The sequence below is a fragment of the Pseudophryne corroboree genome, chromosome 6 (assembly GCF_028390025.1).
Source record: "Pseudophryne corroboree isolate aPseCor3 chromosome 6, aPseCor3.hap2, whole genome shotgun sequence".
Classification (NCBI taxonomy): Eukaryota; Metazoa; Chordata; class Amphibia; order Anura; family Myobatrachidae; genus Pseudophryne; species Pseudophryne corroboree.
The window spans coordinates 764,749,710-764,776,162 of record NC_086449.1 but is presented as its reverse complement, the minus strand read 5'-3'; the positions used below and the strand labels follow the sequence as shown (position 1 = coordinate 764,776,162).

General features: G+C 36.2%; 1 protein-coding gene across 22 annotated transcripts in view; it reads left to right on the top strand.

Moving 5' to 3' along the window:
* LOC134933410 (protocadherin gamma-C5-like) overlaps window positions 1-26,453 on the top strand; it is a 688,451-nt gene that overhangs the window by 427,185 nt on the left and 234,813 nt on the right. For 2 of the 22 annotated variants that reach the window (XM_063928575.1, XM_063928567.1), the window contains exon 1: window positions 15,924-18,506. The exons of 17 other annotated variants lie outside the window; for them this stretch is intronic. In XM_063928575.1, coding sequence (XP_063784645.1) covers window positions 16,059-18,506 — 2,448 coding nt within the window. In that variant the 5' untranslated portion in view covers window positions 15,924-16,058. Of the gene's footprint in view, window positions 1-1,930; window positions 4,486-9,020; window positions 11,611-15,923; window positions 18,507-22,771; window positions 25,361-26,453 lie in introns of those variants that run through there. 3 more of the 22 variants (XM_063928588.1, XM_063928581.1, XM_063928592.1) reach the window with 3 other exon arrangements.

The window sequence follows — 26,453 nt, the reverse complement described above, 5'->3', positions numbered from 1 at the left end:
GAGATTATGATGCCACTGCCATCCCTGGGGAAGTGGCAGTCATGCAAAAAAACTTACAGGTCATAGGTCATAGCCACCAGATAAAGAACACAGTTTTAAATGCTGTAAGCCCTGAGGGGGGGGGGGGTGTCCATGCAAAAGAGCTTACAGGCTGCCGCCCCAGGTGAAAAACACAAATGAAGATGCCGGAAGTCCTGGGGGAGATGATGGCCATGCAGAAGAGGTTAAAGGCCTCCACCCCCAGGTGAAGGTGTTGAATAAATTATTTAAGTATTCTGTTTGTTGTTTTTATTTTAATATTTTCTTTACAGGCAGACTACAGGTTACAGTGGGCACCTAATATCCGGGCATGTTGGTACTTGTGGGTCTCCAAATGGTGGCATGCTGGGACATGCCTGCTGGGAACTGTAGGCAGCCTGTAAAGAACAATATTAGCATACCAGAACCCTGCACCCACCACCACCACCACTGGCGGTGTGGGGCATAGCCTTGGGCTTTCAGCTTAGGGCTAGTTATTTCACAGGACAGGTACCTATTATTTTTTGGGGCTCACCAATTTCTGAAGAATTTCACCCCTTGGGACTGGTTAATGTGATGTCAGGGGGCCCCACTGTTCCCCTACTATATCATTATCACCCCAGTTAGTTTAGTCTTGTGCTGGGTGTTGGATAATAGAGGGAACCTCATGCTATTCTCCCCCTATTTTACACCAGATCAGGCTAAAAGGTCCAGGACTAGTTAGTGGGGAGGGAAAGGACTGATTTTTTGGGGGGGCATTAATTAATGATAAAATATCCATCCTCAGCCACAATGATATCAATAGTTCTCCCGCCCTATAACATTGTCCTAATTTCCCCCACCACATAATAAATCATCCTTCCTCCAAGCAACAACAACAAAAAAATCTGCAGATTTTTTCAGCAGATGCAGATTGGTGGTCTGCTATAAAATTGGATAAATGTGTAGGCATGGATTAGATGTAGAATTTACTGGCAGATCTGCAGTAGGATGGTATATACAGTCGTGTCTTGAGTGTGTGCCTAGCTTTTGTATTATAGGTGTTACTAAGAAGATAAGTCACTTACTGTTAGGTGTCTTCTCTAGGGCCTCTTTCCTCACCTCTAGATGCCAATTACTGCTTCTCCTCACTGAAGGAGCATGAAGTAAGCTCTGTCACTTTGGCTGGTTGCCAATAAAGTTTGTTAAAATAATGTCACTGTGAGTACACAGTGAGAGGGGGTCAGCACTTTTGACATGTGCAGCAGAGTTATGTTTTTTTAATGGCTTGTTATAGTCAAGTACTTCCTTAAAAGCACTAGACACACCATGAGTTGGTGCTATAATAGACTATGTGGTAATTATTTATGGTGTATCTCTCTATACTATACAGTCTTCTGAGATTATAAAAAATATCCAACATACGGTCTATGTTCATTTAGTTAACACTTTTTCCTTCAAATTCTTTCACCACCTTGGCACACAAAACCAGGTTATTGGACGAATCTTGTGCAAAAATAAAACCATCATACAGCAAAACATCACTTATGCTGATTTTTTTTTCAGCTTGAAAATTACATTTAATGATCACTTTGGGCATGCTTTAAAAAACCCTCATGTATTTTAGCACACAAAAGAAAACATAAAAAAACATAAAACATTATACTACTGTACATTAAGCAACACATATACATAAATGACATTTGTATGGCTATCTGCTGAATAAAGTTTCTATTATGTTTCACTGGATCTGAAATTACTACAATAAACCAGAAGAGGGCAGCATTGTCATCCAATCTTAGTATTCAGTTATGGTAGTGAATCTGCTAACATCAGCTCTGTACTCTCCTCCCCTTGGCTCAGTGAATCACCCTCCCATAACCCTCCCATCTTTCCTCTCACACACAAAGAAGAGCTGCTTGGAAAAGAATCCTGTGGGTGTTTATTTCTTATGGAAGGATGGAAGAATGAATTTATAAATGACACGATTTTGGGATTATACAAGATATATTTGACATCACATACACTATCAAGAAAATTATTTAAGATATGGACGACAGAATCTGTTCTCTGTGTTGGAAATGGCAAGTAGTGTTTTCCTTTCTCCTTTGTAGCTGGGGCTGGGTCTCTGGACAGCTTCATTATTCTATTGCTGAGGAGTCTGATCCAGGGACATTGGTAGGAAATGTAGCTCAGGATCTAGGTATAAAACGTGCAGATCTCTCTCAGCGCAGGTTACATTTAACATCCGAAAAATACCAAAGGTATTTTGTTATAAATAGGGAAAATGGAGGATTAATTTTGATTGGCAGGATTGATAGAGAGACCCTGTGTGGTTCTAGTCTGAGCTGTTTGCTGCATGTGGAGGCAGCTGCTGAAAATCCTTTGGAGCTTTTCAGTCTAGAAATTGAGATTCTGGATATTAATGATAACTCCCCGACTTTCTTATCTAATAATCGCACTATTGAGATTACAGAATTATTAACAAGTCCTGGTACATGGTTTGCTTTGGAGATCGCAAAAGATTTAGATGTTGGTGACAATGGTGTCAGTCAGTATACATTAAATACAAATCCTTATTTTTCTTTATCTGTGAAGACACGGAAGGATGGAACTCTGATTCCTCAGCTGATATTAGAGAAGACATTAGACAGGGAAGAAAAACAAGAACATAATCTAATTCTCACAGCTACTGATGGTGGGGAGCCGACCAGATCAGGGTCCTGTCACATAACAATATATGTATTAGATATTAATGATAATCCCCCAGCTTGTAATCAATTAGTTTATAAAATCAGTATAAAAGAAAATCTTCCCATGAAAACTGTTCTTTTAAAATTAAATGCGATAGATCTGGATGATGGTGCAAATGGGGAAATTCAGTTTTATTTTGATGATCATACGTCTGAATCTGCCAGAGAGTTATTTGTTTTAAATGAAGACAGTGGAGAGATTTATAGTAATGGGATTGTGGATTTTGAAGAATTTAATTCCTTTGAATTATCTATTAAGGCAGTAGACAAAGGAACTCCCAAACTAGAAGGGAAATGTCTAGTTCAGGTGGAAATAGAAGATGTAAATGACAATTCCCCAGAAATTACTTTTACCACAGTGATAAATAAAATTCCAGAAAATGCACCACTAGGAACTGTTGTTGGATATATTAATGTGAGAGACAAGGATTCTGGAAAGAATGGAGAAATACAGCTGGATATGTCACCTAATATGCCTTTTAAAATCAGAGCTAATAAAAATCGCTACTCATTGGTCACAGATGGGAATCTGGACAGAGAGAAAATATCCCAGTACATTATTGAACTGACTGCCTCTGATTTAGGGTCTCCTCCTCTGTATAGTAAAATAACTGTTATTCTCAGTGTCTCAGATATTAATGATAATGCACCAACATTTATACAGTCTAATTATAATGCTTTTATTAAGGAGAACAGTGACCCAGGTACTCTCCTATGTACAGTATCTGCTATAGATCTAGATGAGGGTGATAACTCTGATCTGGTTTATTCTATAGCTGAGATCCAGATAGATGGTTCCTCTGTATCTTCTTATGTTTACATTAATTCTAATAATGGTAATATATATGCTCAGCGTTCCTTTGACTATGAGCATATTCAGGTTTTACAAATCACCATAAATGTGGAAGATTCTGGATCTCCAAAGTTATTTTCCACTATCCCTGTCTTCATTTTCATTTTGGATACAAATGACAATTCCCCCACCTTGATGTATCCAGAACACTCTGAGGATCTCATTGTACAAGAGAGGATTCCAAAATCTACAAGTGCTGGTTATTTGGTGACAAAACTCTCTGCCGTGGATCTGGACTCTGGTCACAATGCCTGGTTAGTCTTTAGTCTCATTGATGCTGCCAATTCCTTGTTGTTTCACGTGTCTAAGTATACAGGAGAGGTCAGAACTGTACGAGGATTTCAGGACACAGAAAGTACAGAGCAACAACTACTCATCTCTATCAGTGACCATGGGAATCCTCCTTTATCAGCGACAGTCACTGTACTTATTAATATAGCAGATGAGGTTGTAGTAGAAACCCCCAAATCTGGTAATTTTATCACTAATTCCAAACCCCCATCAGATATGACTTTGTATTTAATTATTTCCCTAGTGGCCATCAGCTTAGTGTCACTGGTTACATTCATTATATTACTGGTGAGATGTCTGAGGAAAGAAAGTTATGATTACAGCAGCAGCTGCTGCTTTCTTAGTGAATCCCAATCTAAACCCTACACAGATCAGTATCAGCCGGCTCTTTACCTGAACACAGACGGAACCTTAAAGTACATGGAGGTCAGGATGGTCCCTCCGGGGACCCAAGGACAATGTTATCAGACTAACTTTCCCCCAGCCCCCGAGCAGCAAGATTTCAGTTATATGAAGTCTCTGGATTTTCACCAGATTAAAAATATGGCTAAAAGCAGTGATAATTCCTCAGATATGAATGACCCAGACAAGGTGAGTTATATTAGATTTTATGTTTTAGCATTCATTTATATGTATATTAAGCATGGTGTGCTTGGAATTTTATGATTTATGGTATGTAACAAAAAATCCATATTATTTTTATTTTATTTTTTAATTATAATCTTACTGTAAATTCACTTTTAGTAATATATAAATAGTCCATGTGCTGCACAGTATTGTATTGATGAATTCCAATCATTTTTTTTACTTACAATATTTTTAAAAATGTATACAGAATGAGTAACACTTTTGCTAAAATATTTTTTTTTACTTTAGTTGTAACTGAAAACATAAATATTCTTAAAAACTTAGTTCCAATTTATTATGTTATTTATAGTACTTATTTTTTGGCAAAGTTCCTACATATTATGCTTTTTTCTTTTGATAAAACTGATTTTACAGGTTTGTAGAGTCTCCGTTGCAAAGAATATTAACTGGCAAAAATGGTAAATAGTCTACCCATTCTTCTGTGATCAATATAATGAACATTATTAGGGTTACGTCAAAGCTTTAAAATTTCAGATAAGCAAACTGTATTAGTTTATGAAAATGTTCTTACTATGCTCAGACATTACCATATAGTCCTATTCTGCATGGTTTAGGCTGAATGTTGTATCTGACATTTCTGCAAAACAAAGACTGCTGATATGTTTTAATGGAAGCTATGAAAATAAAATAGCATTACGATAGACACACACACACACATATATATATAATAGTTATATTATCTATTAAAATCACATAAAAAAATATTGGAAATGTTAATGGATTCTTGGGATCCAGAAAGCAACAACATACAATATAATAAAGATAAAACACAATCTGTAATACGGGTTATGCTGTAGATGTATTCCAAATATTTAAATCTTTTTAACACTTAGGGGTAAATTTACTAAAATGGGAGTTCTATTTAAGATGGGATGTTGCCCATAGCAACCAATCAGATTCTACTTCTTATTTATCTAGCACCTTCTAGAAGATAAAACCTAAAATCTGATTGGTTGCTATGGGCAACATCCCATCTCAAATAGAACTCCCATTTTAGTAAATTTACCCCTTAGTATCTCCAGGTATAGATCTTATATAGTCACTGACACTCTTTAGAGTGTATAATTGTATGTAAACTTTCAGCAATGTACTGCCAATTAGTTATTATTGAATAAGTAATTTAAAGAGTCTTAAAGTACTCCACCAAACAGAGATGAACTTGACAGAGCTTAATCAAATATCAACAGCCCCAGTCCACACCACATAAATCATATATCAACAATAAACTTATTGTGCTCAAGCCATAACCCACAGTTCCTTAAATAATATGTTGGTATAGTCCTGGATTTATAAAATGTTGCTGGTCCAAGAAACAAAAAATAAGAGTTTTAATTATTACTTATACTCTGTGTTGATGCATTTCTCTAGATGCAATGTAGGTTTTTTCAAACATAAAGCAGCACTGACCTCTGCTGCATTATTAGTAATAGCTCGTACTGTCACTGGGAGTCAAGGGGGAGTGGGGTCACAGGCCATGTGGTAGAGATTATATCATTACCATGTGTATTCTTGTGAGAGACCCCACCTGAAGGGCAACTGTCCAATCTAATGGGAAATATGTTTCTAGGTACAGTGCATGGACCTCTTTGTTTTACAACACAGTAAAATATAAACTCATGATAATAAATCCCAAAGTACTGTATATTTCTCAGGAGCTTGTTGTACCATTTGCTGTCTCCTAGGTTGAATTTGGAAAATGTGGAATTCAATTTTTTTAGTATAGTCTAAGTACTCTATATATATGCTTTTCTATTTTATTAAAAATACTATGCAAAATACTTTACTTTGACACAGTATGATTGTTTACAGCTGTAGTATCTACAGTATGAAAAAATATAAATTCTAATTTAAAGAACCTTTATGTGTTGATATAAAACTTAATTTAGAACAGTTGTATTTAATATGCAGCCCTCCTGACCAGAACCTATTCAACCCTTTTTTAAACTAGGCTTCCACCAAGAAAGTGCAGTTATTTCAGTCTTGCTTTAACTCTCAGTGCTGAATGACAGGGACAGTCTATAACTTCAATAGACCTGTACGGAAACTCCTTCTTAGACCTAAGGGTAAAATTACTAAGATGGGAGTTCTATTTAGCAACCAATCAGATTGTACTTCTCATTTATCTAGCACCTTCTAGAAGATAAAACCTGGAATCTAATTGGTTGCTATGGGCAACTTCCCATCTTAAATAGAACTCCCATCTTAGTAAATTTACCCCCTTGTTGGTAGTGCTATAGGTGGCCTTTAATGTGCTTGTATAAAATGGTGCTGCAGGAAAAACGAGCTAAAACACTAGGGAGTAGAAATGTTGAAACTGTATTCAACATGTCAAATCAAAATTTGGAAAAATTTTAAAGAAGTTCTTAAGAAGACTCATTATGATTATGCTCATTTTAGATGTTCTTTTAGCACATGTGCTATATTTTGGTCACTTGTTTTCAAATTCCAGCTATTTTAAGATGAGGGAGAAACAAAGTGACCTGACTTCACAGAGAAACTATTGACAAGTTTGTGGCCATTGATTGTCTTACATCACTGAATTTTGAACCTGCTCAAACAGTTTCAACATCTCTTTTAGAAAGTCTCTCCAATCAAGATAACATACAGGATTGTTTCAGAAAGAGTTCTCCAAAATCTGACAACCTTTTGTCATTTAAACTCTTTGATCATCTTATTATTGTTAGAGAGCACAGTATACTCAGGTAGTGAATATGTGATGCTAGTCCATGATAGATGATGATACCCTCTTGTTGGCTTGATTATATAACTGTAATGATATACAGTACTACTGCTTGGTTAATGGAAATTCCTCATGCAGGCTCTCTGATGTTATAACATTATCTGATTCTTCTACATGAAGGAAATATGCAACCACTTTGGGGGCTAAGAGATATTTTAGACTTTGCTGAAAAATATCACAATAACTTTGATTGGGCTTTATTTTTTTATTATTGGTTTCTTATTTATTTCCTAAATGAATTAGTTCTCTAATATGAATTTACAATTTTGAACAATGGTCATATGTGTAAAATGTAATAATTGAGGTATTGCATAACTTTGTTTTTACAAGTCATTAAGCATATAAGTAGTTTATCCTGTTATTTTGTATCGGACATAAAAATTTTATCAATCTTCAGAAATATTTAATGTGTAGTATAAGGAAATAATATGTGGCTATCTTTATGCTGAAGTATGAGAAGCACATATCACCTTTTCCACAAGTGGTCCTCTGTGACCAGCTACCTGTACTCTCTATTTTCCCTTTGAATGAGAACAATGCCATTGTGCTTTAGTAGCATCATATATAATTGCTGCATAATTATCTGTTTACATTGTTATACAGTACTTAACATGCAACATACTTAAAAACAATGTGAATACATGCTCACATGTCTATTTGTATGTAAGCTATTTTATAAGCTATAAAGCTATACAGTGCTGTGTCTGAATATTCCAAGAATATCTGAAAGTTTACCAATTCCTTCTTCTTATACACTCACAGTACATTAACACTTTTTTTACTGTTATTGTATTAATTATTCATTATGGGAAATTTACATGGCAAATCAGGACCAATTCGTGGATTACTTTACTGTTGTTCATCTCTACATGCAATGAATTGTATTCCCATAGAGTAGTATACATTTTTAATTGGTAAGTTAGAAATAAAACTTCTTTTTTATTTTGTTTCACTATCAGATACTTTACAGATCTTTGACAATATTTATAAAACATAATTATACATAAAGTAGAAAATTTAACATAACTTTCAAAAACTTGTGATGACATATAGTATCTAACATTATTATCTCTTAGCTGTAATTATTTTTGTCATCATGACTTTTAGTTATTTGTCAGTAGATGTATGCATTGCATTCAGAAGAACATCTAAAAAATGGAAAAGAGTCAAAGTAAAAATAAAGTAGCTGTACTGGCCTACAGGAACATCATTATGTTAAAAATGTATGGCACATAACATCAAAACTGATGATGCATAATATGTAGTGCTTGGAAGAAAGAGGGGAAGGTAGGATATGAATGAAAAATTTACAGTAAGTATGTAAAAAGATTTCAACAGGGCTCAGTGGAGGAAAAAGTTATTAACAAAAAGAGGTTTTAGAAAAAAAAATATTTTGGTAAAAGAGTAGTATATGGTTTATGTAAATCCTTAGATGATTTAATAGTAAAAACTAAATAAATGCAATATAAATTAAACTAATCACAGGTGTGTTCTGAGATTAATTTGTGCAGAGTAAGTTATTTCTAAATATATAGGAAAAAAACTCAAATGGATCCGTTACTTATATGTTTGTGCTTGCTGAATATTAAGTTATCACTATTGACCAGAAGAGGGCAGACTTGTCATCCAGTTGTTTATTTTGACTACAGCAGTGGATCTGCTCATATAAGCTCCACTCTCTCCTCCCCCTGGCTCAGTGAATCACCCTCCCATCTTTCCTCTCACACAAAGAAGAGCTGCTGCTCTGATGAGAATCCTGTGGATGTTTTATTTCCATGGATGGATTGATTTTTTGGGGGGGATGGAAGAATGAAAACATAACCTATATGCATTTTGGATAATACAAGACCTATAGGATATCAAATATCAAGGGAATTATTTAAGATATGGACATCAGAGGCTTCTATCAGTGTTGGAAATGGCAAGTAGTGTTTTCCTTTCTCCTTTGTAGCTGGGGCTGGGTCTCTGGGCAGATTCGTTATTCTATTGCTGAGGAATCTGATCCAGGGACATTGGTAGGAAACGTAGCTCAGGATCTGGGTATAAAACGTGCAGATCTCTCTCAGCGCAGGTTACATTTAACATCTGACAATGATCACAAATATTTTGCAGTAAATAAGGCAAATGGAGGATTGATTGTGAATAGCAGGATTGATAAAGAGACCCTGTGTGGTTCTAGTCTGAGCTGTTTGCTGCATTTGGAGGCAGCTGCTGAAAATCCTTTGGAGCTTTTCAGTCTAGAAATAGAGATTCTGGATATAAATGATAACTCCCCGACTTTCTTATCTAATAATCACACTATTGAAATTTCTGAATTATTAGCAAGTCCTGGTGCTCGTTTTGCCTTAGAGATTGCAGAGGATTTAGATGTTGGTGATAATGGTGTCAGTCAGTATACATTAAATACAAATCCTTATTTTTCTTTGTCTGTGAAGACTCATAAGGATGGAACTCTCATTCCTCAGCTGATATTAGAGAAGACATTAGACAGAGAAGATAAACAAGAGCATAATCTGATTCTCACAGCTACTGATGGTGGGGAGCCGGCCAGATCAGGGTCCTATCACATAAAAATACATGTATTAGATATTAATGATAATGCACCAGTCTTTAATCAGTCAGTTTATAAAATCAGTGCAAAGGAAAATCTCCCTTTAAAAACTGTTCTGTTAACATTAAATGCAAAAGATCCGGATGATGGTACAAATGGAGAAATCCAGTACTTCTTTGATAAAAACACATTTAAATCTGCCAGAAAATTATTTGCTTTGGATGAAAACAGTGGAGAGATTTATAGTAATGGGATTGTGGATTTTGAAGAATCAAATTTTTATGAATTATCTATTAAGGCAGTAGACAAAGGAATTCCCAGATTGGAAGGAAACTGCTTAGTGCATGTGGAAATAGAAGATGTAAATGATAATTCCCCAGAAATTACATTTACCACAGTGACAAATGAAATTCCAGAAAATGCACCACTAGGAACTGTTGTTGGATTTATTAATATGAGAGACAAGGATTCTGGAAAGAATGGAGAAATACAGCTGGATATGTCACCTAATCTGCCTTTTAAAATCAGACCACATAAAAATCGGTACTCATTGGTGACAGATGGGAATCTGGACAGAGAGAAAATATCCCAATACACTATTGAGCTGACAGCCTCTGATTTAGGGTCTCCCCCTCTGTACAGTAAGACAACTGTTATTCTCAGTGTCTCAGATATTAATGATAATGCACAAACATTTACACAGTCTAATTATAATGCTTTTATTAAGGAGAACAGTGACCCAGGTACTCTCCTATGTACAGTATCTGCTATAGATCTAGATGAGGGTGATAACTCTGATCTGGTTTATTCTATAGCTGAGATCCAGATAGATGGTTCCTCTGTATCTTCTTATGTTTACATTAACTCTAATAATGGTAATATATATGCTCAGCGTTCCTTTGACTATGAGCACATACAGGTTTTACAAATCACCATAAAAGTAGAAGATTCTGGATCTCCAAAGTTATTTTCGACTGTCCTTGTCTTTATCTTCATTTTGGATACAAATGACAACTCCCCCACCTTGCTGTATCCAGAACACTCTGATGATCTCATTGTACAAGAGAGGATTCCAAAATCCACAACTGCTGGTTATTTAGTGACAAAATTGTCTGCCATGGATCTGGATTCTGGTCACAATGCCTGGTTAGTCTTTACCTTAATTGATGCTGCCAATTCCTTGTTGTATCACGTGTCTAAGTATACAGGAGAGATCAGAACTGTACGAGGAATTCAGGACACAGAAAATACAGAGCAACAACTTCTCATCTCTATCAGTGACCATGGGAATCCTCCTTTATCAGCGACAGTCACTGTACTTATTACTATAGCAGATGAGGTTGTAGTAGAAACCCCCAAATATGGTAATTTTATCACTAATTCCAAACCCTCTGCAGATATGACTTTGTATTTAATCATTTCCCTAGTGGCCATCAGCTTAGTGTCACTGGTTACATTCATTATATTACTGGTGAGATGTCTGAGGAAAGAAAGTTATGATTACAGCAGCAGCTGCTGCTTTCTTAGTGGATCCCAATCCAAACCCTACACAGATCAGTATCAGCCGGCTCTTTACCTGAACACAGATGGAACCTTAAAGTACATGGAGGTCAGGATGGTTCCTCCGGGAACCCAAGGACAATGTTACCAGACTAACTTTCCCCCAGCCCCCGAACAGCAAGATTTCAGTTATATGAAGTCTCTGGATTCCCCTCAGTTAAATGACATGGCTAAAGGCAGCGATATTACCGCCAACTGTCTTAGTGATCCAGATAAGGTAAGACAACATTAGAAATGTCCTTTCTTACTCTTCTCATTCACTTCCATGGAAATTTTTAAAAGTTTTGGGTATGTGTTAAGATATACAGTACATATGAATATTTTCGATAAATTGTGACAATTACTGGTCATGCAATTCTATTTAATATTACAAAAAGTACAAGGTTATGTATTGCCTTTTCAAATAATCTTGTATGAATATAAGGAGCACATAATGATTAGAAAATACTTTTAACTTGTTATTCTAATAAGTTTTTATGTAAAAGCCTTGGTTTACGGAAATTCCTTGTCTGAGATATGGGGTGGTGGCTGTGAAGTATTCTTATTCTTTCTCACACTGGTGCTTTTATTTACAATCTGACAACTATACATGTCTACAGCCTGTTTTGTCATGCAAGAACCTTTTATTTGGTGTTCACATGCTAAGGTACATCTGATAGGAATGAGTCTAGATGAGACCAGATGTATAATACTAATTGTAGTAGGAGAGACCTGATGGTGACAGTTGATTTATATATGATTATATTCATAAAATGATTGGACCTGATTGGACATAATTTTTTTTATGGCTAGCATGTTTCAAATAGAAACGTATATCTTAATTTTAAGAGTTAAATGGAACATAGTTGTAACCAAAGAATTTGAATCTCACAATATTACTAAATGTTGACCAGTAAAAAAAAAAAAAAAAGAAGATGAATAGACATAACGGCTAAACATTCACCACAGTTAAAATTAGTTTAAAAATATTAAAGTGTAGGAGATCACTAACAGATTGATCTCGATGGAAAAATTTTCATTTTTCAACCTCAGAAACTATGTTACTATGTTAGTATTTTCATTCAATTGACACCCTGCACTAAGTAACTATTTCAAAGGAGAAAAATGTCCAGGTAATTAGTATAGCATGTTTGTAACTATTAGCCATACAGCACAAACCGGTGAACTTCAAATCTATTGCTTCAAGTGCAGAGATTCACAAAATCCATCATTACAGTCCAAGTTTTAAGGATATCAATGCTTTAACACAGGTGACTAAATTAGTACCTCAGTCAGTTTGATTATACCATTTGTGCACAAACCTGGATATACTTAAAACCTAGACCGTAATAGCAGAGTTTGGAAAAAACTGCTGTAATCTATGACAATGGAGTAAGAAAATGTGACTGAGGGAAAGTGTCCAAACCACTTATCAAAGAAAAATATGAATCTTCAAAGCATACATCTTTATAGTTGAGGATTAGGGAAATTTGGTGACCAATTTATGTGTAAATACAAGAAATAAACAAAATGTATAACGTATGCAAATTATGATTAACTCCTGCGTAGAGAACCTACAAATTTTCCCTCATACATCTAAAGCTGGCCGTACACCTAAAGATCTATTGTCAGATCAGGCTGGTCAGAATGAAAATCTGGTAATGGATGAGAGAAAATTACAATTGACCATTTGCTCCAAAATGCCATAAAACTGACAAAAATGGTCATACAGACAAATTGTTTAAATCAAATGGATTTAATCAATTTGTCTGATTGACCATATTTGTCTGTTTTCCAGTGTTTGGGAGCAAATGGTCAATTGTCATTTGCTCTCATCCATTACCAGATTTTTATTTCAACCAGCCAAATTGAACAATAAATCTTTAGGTGTATGGCTAGCTTAATGTCTATACCCCATGTGGAGCAAGAAGCCCAGCATGACTGAGCCAACAGAGGTGTAGCGTACCATCTTATTTGCATCACAGAATCAGTGAAACACCACTTAAAATGTAGTAGAGATACTGGCCTGCCACTTAAACTGATCAGAAATTTATATTCATCTCATACAAAGTCGCAGATAAAAAACAATGGAACATTGTGTGAGAAGACACGGCCGCTGAATCACAGCACTTTGTATAAAGATTCAGACTCAGTCGCACACAGATGTATAAATGTTGCATATCATATTGATTAGTGTAATCTCACAGAGCAATTTTGTTGCTTCCAAATGTTTTAATTATTGTAAATAAGATGTACGTTTTGAGTGAAAAAGATGCTCGGCCAGGACCATGAGCCAGGGGGGGCCATTTAGCGTGACTGAAGTGACAGTGTGTGAGGACATATCTGTATGTTATATTCTGTATGGAAGCTTATAAATTCCATAACAATGTGTGGGAGGCTATGATGCATATAGTGATGTTGGAATTATGTTTCTGTGAACTATCAGGGAAAAGTTATAGTTAGGCTAAAAAAAGGATTTCAATTATTTTTGGACAGAATAATTCACACATAGGTGAAATTTCTTCCCCCACATAAGCATCTGGACTACTTTTCTGAGTGGTTCACACAGAGGTAAAGGTTTATAAGCCCTATGGATAAGAGAGCAAATTGTAAGACTTTGATAGATAAATCTAATGACTATTTCTTCATCGTCCGCAGCCAGATTATACTGCAAGCTATATTTTTTATTCTAAATTTGTATTTTTGCAAACTTATTCTACGTCTTGTTGTAACGTATGGTTTTTTAGCTCTATGCTACTTATACATTTAATAAGTGTTTCCATTATGCTCTGTGTAACTCATTAGCCTGTTCTGAAATAAGGATTGCTAGTCAGATTGCTTACACCTTGTTAGCTATTGAAACTTAGTCTACAAAGTATTTAACCCTTTGAGTGCTAGTATGAGAATTGTTGACCCCTGACTACCATATATCAGAGTATACTAAAATTGTGAATTATTGAGAAAGTTAGGTTCTCTCTGACCTGTGAAAAGAGAATGGTGGCAGCAAGAGGTTGTGCGGGGTACCAGAGACTGTTTTTTGAGGGTAGTCAAAAAACATATCTGCATCCTAGACATAGGTGGGAGATTGAGAGTCACTTCTTGGGGAACCAAAACACTAGCATTCCACATCAGGTATGAAGTGTGTTCCTGACCATCAGCTCACTACGGTGAAGTATTGTATGTTCTTAACATGGTATTATGACCAGACAGGGCCCAGTGGTTGGTGGTATAGGTAGAACCTAGATAATGATTTAATCCCCGTAGAATCCTGTCCTGATAATTGATTGACAAACAGAGGGATGCAGTTTTAGTCTCCCTGACAACCACAGACATTTTAAAACAGTTAAACATAAATTCAATGCTTGATAAGTCTTACATTGAAATAATACTTCTTGCTGTACTTTGTTTTGTCCTGTAAGATAATGAGGAACAGCAGGTACTATCAGAACACTGTGCTGAGGTTATACCTTTATAATCTGGAAATGTATGTAAACATTCTGCTAATAACGTGTATTTTAAGGGAAGCTGTGTAGAATTTGTCTATATACAGTATATCTGTGAGTTTTGGTGGCCGGCCCTCTCTTGGCAGGTTTGTTGTGGTACCATGTTCCTTCCATTTGAAGATGATGGATTTGATGGTGCTCCGGGGGATCATCAAAGATTTGGATATTTTTTTATAACCCAACCCTGACTTGTACTTCTCAACAACTTTGTACCTGACTTGTTTGGAGAGCTCCTTGGTCTTCATGGTGTGATGCCTCTTGCTTAGTAGTGTTGCAGCCTCTGGGGCCTTTCAGAAAAGGTGTGCTTATACTGACAGATCATGTGACACTTAGATTGCACACAAGTGGACTTCATTTCACTAATTATGTGATCTCTGAAGGTAATTGGTTGCACCAGAACTCTTGAGGGGCTTCATAGCAAAGGGGGTGGATACATATACACACATGGCAATTTTCATAGTTTTATTTAAAAAAAAATAGTTTTTATATAAATGTTTCTCATTTCACATCACCAACTTAGACTATTTTGTGCAGATCCATCACATAAAATTCAGATTCCATTTTTTTTAATTACAGGTTGTAATGTAAAAAAATAGGTAAAAAAAACCAAGGTGGTGAATACTTTAGCAAGGCACTGTATGTGTACAGTAATTGCAAAAAAAGTCACAAAATATAATTCATGTTGATTCTTTTTGCTGCCACATAATTATTAACTTTGAACTTATTTAAAGCATTTTTGCATTAATTTCAGGAAAACTAAAGCATGACGAAGGATTCCAATATATAGTACTACACAGAAACAGCCTCACACATTCACATGTGCAGATAACATATATGTATGATTTTGTTCTGAACACAATTTCTAATTTATTTCCTTATTGTAGCTGCAAAAACTTCTATTAACCAGAAGATGGCAGTCTTGTCAACCCATCTTTATATTTAGCTAGACAAGTAGCTCTGCTTATGTTAGCTCTGTACTCCCCTCCCCCTGGCTCAGTGAATAACCCTCCCATAACCCTCCCATTCTTCCTCTCACACACAAAGAAGAGCTGCTGCTTGGATAAGATTCCCGTGGATATATTTGTCTTATGGATGTGCGAGCATGGCATAATTAATTTATAAACTACACAATATTGGGATTACAAAGGGTTTATGTGGCAAAATTCAAGCAAATCAGTGAGATATGGACAACAGAATCCGTTCTCTGTGTTGGAAATGGCAAGTAGTGTTTTCCTTTCTTCTTTGTAGCTGGGGCTGGGTCTCTGGGCAGATTCGTTATTCTATTGCTGAGGAGTCTGAGCCAGGGACATTGGTAGGAAACGTAGCTCAGGATCTGGGTATAAAACGTGTAGATCTCTCTCAGCGCAGGTTACATTTAACATCTGACAATGATCACAAATATTTTGCAGTAAATAAGGCAAATGGAGGATTGATTGTGAATAGCAGGATAGACAGAGAGACCCTCTGTGGTTCTAGTCTGAGCTGTTTGCTGCATGTGGAGGCAGCTGCTGAAAATCCTTTGGAGCTTTTCAGTCTAGAAATAGAGATTCTGGATATAAATGATAACTCTCCGACATTCTTATCTAATAATCGCACTATTGAGATTAATGAATTAGTAACAAATCCTGGTGCTCGGTTTGCCTTAGAAATTGCAAAGGATTTAGATGTTGGTGATAACAGTGTTAGTCAGTATACATTAAACACAAATCCTTATTTTTCTTTATCTGTGAAGACTCGTAAGGACGGGACTCTCATTCCTCAGCTGATATTAGAGAAGACATTAGATAGGGAGGAAAAACAAGAGCATAATCTGATTCTCACAGCTACTGATGGTGGGGAGCCGGCCAGATCAGGGTCCTGTCACATAACAATACATGTATTAGATATTAATGATAATGAACCGATCTTTAATCAATCAGTTTATAAAATCAGTTTAAAGGAAAATCTCCCTTTAAAAACTCTTTTATTAACGTTAAATGCGACAGATCTGGATGATGGAGCAAATGGAGAAATTCAGTTTTATTTTGATGATCATACATCTGAATCTGCCAGAGAGTTATTTGCTTTGGATGAAGATAGTGGAAAGATTTCTAGTAATGGGAATGTGGATTTTGAAAAAAAAAATTTTTATGAATTATCTATTAAGGCAGTAGACAAAGGGATTCCCAGAATGGAAGGGAACTGCTTAGTGCAAATAGAAGTAGAAGATGTAAATGACAATTCCCCAGAAATTACATTTACCACAGTGACAAATGATATTCCAGAAAATGCACCACTAGGAACTGTTGTCGGATTTATCAATGTGAGGGACAAGGATTCTGGAAAGAATGGAGAAATACAGCTGGATATGTCACCTAATCTGCCTTTTAAAATCAGACCAAATAAAAATCGTTACTCATTGGTCACAGATGGGAATCTGGACAGAGAGAAATTATCCCAATACACTATAGAGCTGACTGCCTCTGATTTAGGGTCTCCTCCTCTGTACAGTAAGATAACTGTTATTCTCAGTGTCACAGATATTAATGATAATGCACCAACATTTACACAGTCTACTTATAATGCTTTTATTAAGGAGAACAGTGACCCAGGTACTCTCCTATGTACAGTATCTGCTATAGATCTAGATGAGGGTGATAACTCTGATCTAGTTTACTCTATAACTGAGAGCCAGATAGATGGTTCCTCTATATCTTCTTATGTTTACATTAATTCTAATAATGGTAATATATATGCTCAGCGTTCCTTTGACTATGAGCACATCCAGGTTTTACAAATCACCATAAAAGTAGAAGACTCTGGATCTCCAAAATTATTTTCCATGGTCCCCGTTTTTATCTTCATTTTGGATATAAACGACAACACCCCCACCTTACTGTATCCAGAACACTCTGATGATCTCATTGTTCAAGAGAGGATTCCAAAATCTACAAGTGCTGGTTATTTGGTAACAAAACTCTCTGCTGTGGATCTGGACTCTGGTCACAATGCCTGGTTAGTCTTTAGTCTCATTGACGCTGCCAATTCCTTGCTGTATCACGTTTCTAAGTATACAGGAGAGGTCAGAACTCTACGAGGATTTCAGGACACTGAATATACAGAACTACAACTTCTCATCTCTATCAGTGACCATGGGAATCCTCCTTTATCAGCGACAGTCACTGTACTTATTACTATAGCAGACGAGGTTGTACTAGAAACCCCCAAATCTGGTAATTTTATCACTAATTCCAAACCCCCAGCAGATATGACTTTGTATTTAATTATTTCCCTAGTGGCCATCAGCTTAGTGTCACTTGTTACATTCATTATATTACTGGTGAGATGTCTGAGGAAAGAAAGTTATGATTACAGCAGCAGCTGCTGCTTTCTTAGTGGGTCCCTATCCAAATCCTACACAGATCAGTATCAGCCGGCTCTTTACCTGAACACAGATGGAACCTTAAAGTACATGGAGGTCAGGATGGTCCCTCCAGGGACCCAAGGACAATGTTACCAGACTAACTTTCCCCCAGCCCCCGAGCAGCAAGATTTCAGTTATATGAAGTCTCTGGATTTTCCTCAATTGAAAGATATGGCTAAAAGCAGTGCTAATTCCTCAGATATGAGCTGCATTAATGACCCGGAGAAGGTGAGTTATATTAGATTTTATTTCCCTTTTTCTCCCCTTTTTCATTTATATACAAATGAGATGTGCTATTTTTGGATTTTTTTGGGGACTTAGGATATGTAGCAGGAAAACCATATTATTATGATTATGATGATGATTATTATTATTATTATTATTATTATTATTGTAAATGGTTAGTAATAATCTTATACAGGTTGAGTATCCCATATCCAAAATGCTTGGGACCAGAAGAATTTTGGATATTGAATTTTTCCGTATTTTGGAATAATTGCATACCATAATGAGATATCATGGCGATGGGACCCAAGTCTAAGTGCAGAATGCGTTTATATTTCATATACACCTTATACACACAGCCTGAAGGTAATTTTAGCCAATATTTTTAATAACTTTGTGCATTAAACAAAGTTTGTGAACATACACACAATTCATTTATATTTCATATACACCTTATACACACAGCATGAAGTCATTTAATACAATATTTTAATAACTTTGTGTATCAAACAAAGTTTGTGTACATTGAGCCATCAGAACACTGAGGTTTCACTATCTCAGTCTCACTCAAAAAAGTCCATATTTCAGAATATTCCGTATTTCGGAATATTTGGATATGGGATACTCAACCTGTATTTGCATTTAGTAGTATGTAACACTTCCTATTTTTAATGAAAATATTTTGAAAAACACATACAAATGTATGTAAGACTTTTTGTAATGTTCCTAAAATGTAACTTTTTTCATGTTAGCTACAATGAAATAAAATAAATGTTTGCCAAACGCAATTGATAATTTTTCTGCCAGTAGCTCGAACCTAGGCATTATTGTTTTTATTGAAAAAGAGGAATTTACAGGTTTATTGAATCCACTTAGCTAAAATTATCACCCAGAAGAAATAGTTTATGGCAGGTGTTCGTAGTCTTCCCATTCCTCTTTGATCAATATAATATTTATTATCGGGGACATGTCACAGTTGCAAAAATGCTGGTGAGCAGCCTGTACTAGTTTATGTAAGTGAGTCTAATTCTCTTACTATGCTCCTTCACTGTTGTGTAGATCCGTTCTGCATGGCTTAATCTGGGTACACACTTGGCCAATGGTGTCACCGGCTGACAGACGCACACACACTTACCAATCAGCTGCACAATGTGTCTGGCCATACTTCACAAATTTAAATGCCCACCCAGTTGTGATGTCATTGTTGGTGGTTCTTGTGGCCGGCATAACAAGTAAGACAGTCAGTTGCCCGTATATAAAAGCAGATGTACTGATATATCTGCAAGCTATAATACTGTAGTATCTACAATGCTGCTGGGCTGACACAATATGTCTGCAACCAACACTATTTACAGACATGCTGTATCAGGTGTACTCACGAGCCGATATACAGTACTTAACTATATATTGCATAGTGTGTTCTCAGCATTATTGTGAATGTTGGATTTGACAAACAGATGTACATCTAATGTGGCTCCATTGCAAACATGCACAGAGATACTCCCATAGCAGTGAACGGGGCATGTACGTGTCTCACACGCACGCACGTCCCAGACACTGTGATAGGCAGGACTCGACAGGCGCACTACGGCAGACACGGAGCCATGATATACTGTATCTGTAATACAGGTTGAGTATCCCATATCCAAATATTCCGAAATACGGAATATTCCGAAATACGGATTTTTTTGAGTAAGCGTGAGGTAGTGAAACATTTGTTTTCTGATGGCTCAATGTACACAAACTTTGTTTAATACACAAAGTTATTAAAAATATTGTATTAAATGACCTTCAGGCTGTGCGTATAAGGTGTATATGAAACATAAATGCATTCTGTGCTTAGACTTAGGTCCCATCACCATGATATCTCATTATGGTATGCAATTGTTCCAAAATACGGTAAAATCCGATATCCAAAATACCTCCTGTCCCAAGCATTTTGGATAAAGGATACTCAACCTGTACTATGTGCAAAACTAAAAGCAAGGAATGCTGACATGTTGTACTTGGTGCTATGAGAATTAAACAACATAACCATATGTATTTCAAAAATATATATTTTTACTTTTTAATTATTCATCAGCAATCCCATAAAAAAAGTAAACAATAAATGGAATCAAAAGCAACAGCATATGTGTCCTAAACAAATACATACTGTACCTTATTTCTAACTACTAAAGAGGACTCTGTTATCTGAATCAGAAAGGAAGCACATGAATAGCTTTCAGCACTGGAAGGCTAATACCCCTTTTCCACTAGCTTTAAAAACACGGGTAAATGCGCGGGGCGCATATACCCGTGTTTCTTCCTAGTGGAAACGTCCCCCCCCCTGCAATTCCCGGATCAAGTGATCCGGGAATCCTACCCGTGTTCAACCCGGTAAGCTGTGTAGTGTGAACGGAAGCCATGTCGATGCGACACGGCTCCCATTCACAGTGAATGGAAGGGCGGTGCTGGCAGATCATGTGATCTCCCAGCGCCGCCCTGCTATGTCACTAGCAGCGTCACCAACCTGGCAATATGCCAGGTTGGTGAGCACTGTGGGAAAGGGGGCTGTAGCACGTTTCGCAGCCGTGTCAGGTTCCCGGCTGCGACCCGTGCTACAGGTGGAAAAGGGGTATGAGTCTGTATGAAGAAGACTGTTAAAAATATTACAATGCTTCTAAATTTTACGTGTGTGTGTGTGTGTGTGTGTGTGTGTGTGTGTGTGTGTGTTCTATTATATAATTCCTAAATATTTCTTGAATATTTAGTTAACTTAAAAATATGTATTTGAACAAATATCTAAGATAGAAATGCATTGCATATTTATATTTGTACAAGTCATAAACCATGGGATTAGTTTTCCCTTTAATCAAATCCAATTCCAGCATAGTCTTCTGTATTTTGCATGTAAATACGTTATCATTAATCTTGGGTAATTTTAATTTGCAGTATAAGGAAATAATATGTGACTCTCTGCCTGATCAGTCACCTTCCCAAAACTGCACCTCTGAGCCCAGCTACTGGTGCTATCTCTTACCTTTTGAATGAGCACAGCTCCAAAAGGCTTCAGCACAGTCATATCTAATTACTGCATAATTATTTACATTGTTATGCAGTATGTAATACGCAACATACAGAACTTTAAAACAATACTAAATGCTTATGTCTTTTTGCATGTATTTCATAAAGTATACATCTGTACAAAAATGTGTCAGAATTGTCCATGGTTATTAAAAATATCTGAAAGATTATCATTACCTTCTTATTATATACATAAAACTATTTTCCTATAAATCAACTGTTAATTCAGGGTGAGTTAATTATTTGGTAGATTAGGACTGATTCATGAATTAATTTGTGGATAACAATTCTCTAAGACTCAGTTAAACTCATTTAGCTATCTCAAGATACATTGGGGCAGATGTATTAACCTGGAGAAGGGATAATGAAGTGATAAACCAGTGATAAGCGCAAGGTGACAACGCACCAACCAATCATTACGGATTTGAAAATTGACAGTTAGGTGCTTAATACATCTGACCCAATGGGTGATGTTCTTATACCATAGTATGGATTTTGTCATAATAAAGTAGAAAAACTTAATGTTGTTTTATTGTTGTAATTTAAAGAAGTTTACAAACGTTTTGACTTTAATTTTAATTAATGAAATATAATGTAGAGAAATTTACAGACCTTTCCTAAGATTGTATTAACAAAAGAGTATCTATTATCTCTTTTCTAAAATTATTTTTCCATCTTTACTAGTCGCTATTTATATGTAGATGGGTACATTGTTTCCAGAAAAATATAACACTGGAAAGATACAAAGGATATAAATGATGCAGTGTTTGAAGCAAAACATGATAAGTAATTGTTGAGAATAATACAGAATGTTGAGTATGGATGAATGAAGGGAAAGTTAGGACATGACTGAAACATTTAAGTAAAACAAACTCAACCAGTTCAAGGAGGGGGTTTATCACAGTGTTAAGTCGATGCACTGGTAAAAACAAAATTAAATTATTTAACATTTTATTATGAGAGTCAGAGGGCTGATCTGAAATTTTACCACAGGAGAATTAACTATGAGTAAATTGAAAAAGAAAAAACTAAATGAATCAAAAAGTTAGATTTTTGTTGCTGTCTATGAAGTTATCATTATTGACCAGAAGAGGGCAGGCTTGTCATCCAATTGCTTATTTTGACTATAGCAGAGGATCTGCTCATATAAGCTCCACACTCTCCTCCCCCTGGCTCAGTGAATCACCCTCCCATCTTTTTCTCACACAAAGAAAAGCTGCTGTTCTGATGAGAACCCTGTGGATGTTTTATTTCTATGGATGGATTGATTTTGTGGGGTGGATGGAAGACTGAAAACATAACCTTCATGCATATAGGATAATATAGGATCTCTATGACATCAAAAACATTAAGATATGGACATCAGAGGCTCCTTTCAGTGTTGGAAATGGCAAGTAGTGTTTTCCTTTCTCCTTTGTAGCTGGGGCTGGGTCTCTGGCCAGATTCATTATTCTATTGCTGAGGAGTCTGAGCCAGGGACATTGGTTGGAAATGTAGCTCAGGATCTGGGTATAAAACGTGCAGATCTCTCTCAGCGCAAGTTACATTTAACATCTGAAAATGATCACAAATATTTTGCAGTAAATAAGGCAAATGGAGGTTTGATTGTGAATAGCAGAATTGATAGAGAGACCCTGTGTGGTTCTAGTCTGAGCTGTTTGCTGCATTTGGAGGCAGCTGCTGAAAATCCTTTGGAGCTTTTCAGTCTAGAAATAGAGATTCTAGATATAAATGATAACTCCCCGACTTTCTTATCTAAAAATAATACTATAGATATTACAGAAGTGTTTACAAATCCTGGTGCTCGGTTTGCCTTAGAAATTGCAGAGGATTTAGATGTTGGTGATAATGGTGTCAGTCAGTATACATTAAATACAAATCCTTATTTTTCTCTATCTGTGAAGACTCATAAGGATGGAACTCTCATTCCTCAGCTGATATTAGAGAAGACATTAGACAGAGAAGAAAAACAAGAGCATAATCTGATTCTCACAGCTACTGATGGTGGGGAGCCGGCCAGATCAGGGTCCTGTCATATAACAATACATGTATTAGATATTAATGATAATCCACCGGTGTTTAATCAATCAGTTTACAAAGTCAGGTTAAAGGAAAATCTCCCTTTAAAAACTGTTCTGTTAAGATTAAATGCGACAGATCTGGATGATGGTGCAAATGGGGAAATTCAGTACTTCTTTGATAAAAACACATTTAAATCTGCCAGACAATCATTTGCTTTGGATGAAGACAGTGGAGAGATTTATAATAATGGAATTGTGGATTTTGAAGAATCCAATTTTTATGAATTATCTATTAAGGCAGTAGATAAAGGGATTCCCAAACTGGAAGGGAACTGCTTAGTTCATTTGGAAATAGAAGATGTAAATGACAATTCCCCAGAAATTACATTTACCACAGTAACAAATGAGATTCCAGAAAATGCAATACTAGGAACTGTTATTGGATTTATTAATGTGAGAGACAAGGATTCTGGAAAGAATGGAGAGATACAGCTGGATATGTCACCTAATCTGCCTTTTAAAATCAGAACAAATAAAAACCGTTACTCACTGGTCACAGATGGGAATCTGGACAGAGAGAAATTATCCCAATACACTATTGAGCTGACAGCCTCTGATTTAGGGTCTCCTCCTCTGTACAGTAAGATAACTGTTATTCTCATTGTCTCAGATATTAATGATAATGCACCGACATTTACACAGTCTACTTATAATGCTTTTATTAAGGAGAACAGTGACCCGGGTACTTTCCTATGTACAGTATCTGCTATAGATCTAGATGAGGGTGATAACTCTGATCTGGTTTACTCTATAGCTGAGAGCGAAATAGATGGTTCCTCTGTATCTTCCTATGTTTACATTAATTCTAATAATGGTAATATATATGCTCAGCGTTCCTTTGACTATGAGCACATCCAGGTTTTACAAATCACCATAAAAGTGGAAGATTCTGGATCCCCAAAGTTATTTTCCACTGTCCCCGTCTTTATCTTCATTTTGGATACAAATGACAACTCCCCCACCTTGCTGTATCCAGAACACTCTGAGGATCTCATTGTACAAGAGAGGATTCCAAAATCTACAAGTGCTGGTTATTTGGTGACAAAACTATCTGCTGTGGATCTGGACTCTGGTCACAATGCCTGGTTAGTCTTTAGTCTCATTGATGCTGCCAATTCCTTGTATCATGTGTCTAAGTATACAGGAGAGATCAGAACTGTACGAGGATTTCAGAACACTGAAAGTACAGAGCAACAACTACTCATCTCTATCAGTGACCATGGGAATCCTCCTTTATCAGCGACAGTCACTGTACTTATTACTGTAGCAGATGAGGTTGTAGTAGAAACCCCCAAATCTGGTAATTTTATCACTAATTCCAAACCCCCATCAGATATGACTTTGTATTTAATTATTTCCCTAGTGGCCATCAGCTTAGTGTCACTGGTTACATTCATTATATTACTGGTGAGATGTCTGAGGAAAGAAAGTTATGATTACAGCAGCAGCTGCTGCTTTCTTAGTGGATCCCAATCTAAACCCTACACAGATCAGTATCAGCCGGCTCTTTACCTGAATACAGATGGAACCTTAAAGTACATGGAGGTCAGGATGGTTCCTCCAGGGACCCAAGGACAATGTTACCAGACTAACTTTCCCATAGCTCCCGAACAACAAGATTTCAGTTATATGAAGTCTCTGGATTTTCCTCAGTTAAATGACATGGCTAAAGGCAGCAATAATTCCTCAGATATGAATGACCCAGACAAGGTGAGTTAGAATTACTCTTCCTTTCTTTCCTCATTCATTTCTATACTAAATAATTATGATATGTTTGCAGTTTTAAGGATAATTTTATGGAACAGGAAATCTGGTTAACTATTGCTATGGTATTTGTTTCCAACAATTTTCATATAGCATTTAATATTGTATGACTGGTCCAATTTACTGCTCAGTGATGAATTGATAAACTCTTTTTATTTACAATTTGTATATAAACCTCGTCTAGATTTTGTTTTATTTTGTAACACTCACTAAAACTACAAAATTGATGTTTTGGGTTTCTTTTCATTACTTGTTACTATCAACAAACAATAATACAAGTTTGCCAAATGTTTTTAGCAAGTAAATATGTGAAAAAGCGGATGCACATAGTCTTCCTATCTTTGCCTTCGGTGGTTAATTTTATAAACATTATGTAGATATATAAATCAGACAAAATTCAGGGGTGACTTGTTTTAGTTTATGCAAATAAGCATCTTTTTCCTGCCTTGCTCACACATTGTGGTACATCCCCATTCTGCATGACTTATTGTGCATGTTAGTTCTGAGAAAAATATATATGCAATAATACAATCCTCACCAAGTGCTGCCTACTGTCATAATGGTTTCATTCAGTTAAAGATCTAGAAATGTAAAAACACTTATTTCATAGGGGTTTGTTACATTTATGTATTATATAACGTAAAATAATTAGGGTACAACAGAACTGATTATTTCAGTGCCATAATTTCACTGCAGAGCTGGTACCTTTCAGTTGGTGGATCATAGTGAATAGCAGATAAACTGTCTTCCTGTGAACAGACAAGCAGTCAAACTGAACAGATTCTATACCATGTACTCTGCATTAGTACATAGAGCACCCAGGGTAGGATTAAGTCTTTGGGGAGCCCGTGGCACTATCTACCTGAACCTCCCTCTTAATATATGATTGGTGTCACATGTGTTGAATTATGTAATTGATAAGAAAGGTATTTCAGTACAGGTGATTGCAATCATAAATTGAGAGGAACATCTGGGTAGAAAGCATTGTGTCCCTCCTGGAATGGGTCATGTTGGGAGGAATGGATTGTGTATGTTAATT